We start from the raw sequence: 1,902 nt of genomic DNA on the forward strand, positions 1-1,902 counted from the left end.
CCGCTCCCCGGTGTGGGTGCGCCGGTGGGCGCTCAGGTTGCTGGCGGTGACGAAGCCCTTGCCGCAGGAGGCGCAGCGGAAGGGCCGCTCGCCGGTGTGGGTGCGCTGGTGCGCCAGGAGGCCACCGGCGCTGGCAAAGCCCTTGCCACAGGAACCGCAGCCGAAGGGGCGGTGCCCGGCATGCAGCATCTCGTGCTGTGCCAGCCGGCCCTGCTCCAGGAAGCCGCGGCCGCACACCGGGCAGGCAAAAGGTCTCCGGCCGCCGTGGGTGCGCCGGTGCCGCGACAGCTTGCCGGACTCGGCGAAGGCCTTGCCGCAGTCGGCACAGCGGTACGGCCGCTCGCCGGTGTGGGTGCGCTGGTGCACGGCCAGGTTCGGCGACGCGGCAAACCCCTTGCCGCAGACGGTGCACTTGTACGGCCGCTCGCCGGTGTGGGTGCGGCGGTGCGCGATGAGGTTGCTGGACGAGATGTAGCTCTTGCCGCACAGCCCGCACTGGAAGGGCCGCTCGCCGCTGTGCGCCCGCTGGTGGTCTGCCAAGTTGCCGGCCGTGGCGAACCCCTTGCCGCAGACCGGGCACTCGAAGGGCCGCTCGCCGCTGTGGTATCTCCGGTGCGTCTCCAGCACGCACGCCCAGCGAAACAGCTTGCCACACTCCGAGCACTGGAAACTGGGGCCCGCCCTTTCGCCCGAGGGTCCAGCCAGGTCCTCCGGTGCCCGCTGCTGCCCCTCGGCGTCCATCGCCTGCCCAGACAAGAGAAGCGAGACGGTTAAGGTCACCGGAAGATTCACCGCGGTGAACTAACCGGCCCCCTTCCCCCCCCAAAAATGGCAGACGGGGTGGGGTGGGGAGGTTTTCTACGTTTGCAAAGGGATCCTGATCAAATGGGTCAAGGGGGCTGAGGAGCGGCAGGCAGCGTTCCGTCTGGATAAGGGCGAGGTCTCGAGTTTTGTTGGGGGCCTCTGATGGAGTACCGTGTCCAGTCCTCCTCACCCAGGGACAGGACAGATATTCTGGCCGTGGGGTTTGCTCGCCTCCCAGCTCAGCGAGCAATCCTACATCCAGAACTTCCACCAGAGCTCCAAACGTCTTCTCAAAACTCACTAAGAAGGATATTGTGAAGCTGGAGAGTGTAGAGGGCAGATTTACCAGGATGCTGCCAGGCCGGGGGGGGGGGTTTAATAAATGGGCATAAACTGGGGTAGGCTGGGTCTTTTTTCCCCAAACAGAGCACATGAGGTTGAGAGGTGACCTAACAGAAGTTTATAAAATCATGACAGGACAGATAGAGCTAACTGCCTTTCCCCTGGGGTGTGGGATTTCAAGATTTAGGGGCACATTTTTAAATTCCTGAAGGGCTTTTGTCGGTTTCCCTGCTCCTCGGATGCTGCCTGACCTGCTGTGCTTTTCCAGCACCGCTCTCATCTTGGCACACGTTGTAAGGTGAGGTGACACAGATTTGACATTTTGACACACAGTATGTTTCACATTTGGGATGAACGTTCAGAGGAAATGTGGAATGCGGGTAAGTGAAGGCTGCGTTTGGTCTGCTTTCCTTTATTGGTCAGAGTATTGAGTACAGGGAGTTGGGTGGGTCATGTTGCGGCTGTTCAGGACATTGGTTAGGGCCACTGTTGGAATATTGCGTGCAATTCTATTGGAAAGATGTTAAGAAACTTGAAAGGGTTCAGAAAAGATTTACAAGGATGTTGCCAGGGTTGGAGGATCTGAGCGACAGGGAGAGGCTGAACAGGCTGGGGCTGTTTTCCCTGGAGCGTCGGAGGCTGAGGGGTGACCTTATATGAGGTTTATAAAATTATGAGGCATGAATAGGATATATAGGCAAAGTGTTTTCCCTGGGGTGGGGGGAGTCCAGAATTTGAGGGCACAGGTTCAGGGTG

General features: G+C 59.5%; 1 protein-coding gene across 1 annotated transcript; it reads right to left on the reverse strand.

Moving 5' to 3' along the window:
• Nucleotides 1-3: 3 nt before the first annotated feature.
• On the reverse strand, nucleotides 4-741 carry LOC122545316 (zinc finger protein 239-like; the record flags this gene model as incomplete). Its single annotated transcript, XM_043684382.1, has 1 exon — nucleotides 4-741. A coding segment is annotated over exon 1 (738 nt), but the record flags the coding sequence as incomplete, so codon positions are not given.
• Nucleotides 742-1,902: the final 1,161 nt, after the last annotated feature.

Source organism: Chiloscyllium plagiosum, unplaced genomic scaffold, assembly GCF_004010195.1.
Source record: "Chiloscyllium plagiosum isolate BGI_BamShark_2017 unplaced genomic scaffold, ASM401019v2 scaf_26653, whole genome shotgun sequence".
Lineage (NCBI taxonomy): Eukaryota > Metazoa > Chordata > Chondrichthyes > Orectolobiformes > Hemiscylliidae > Chiloscyllium > Chiloscyllium plagiosum.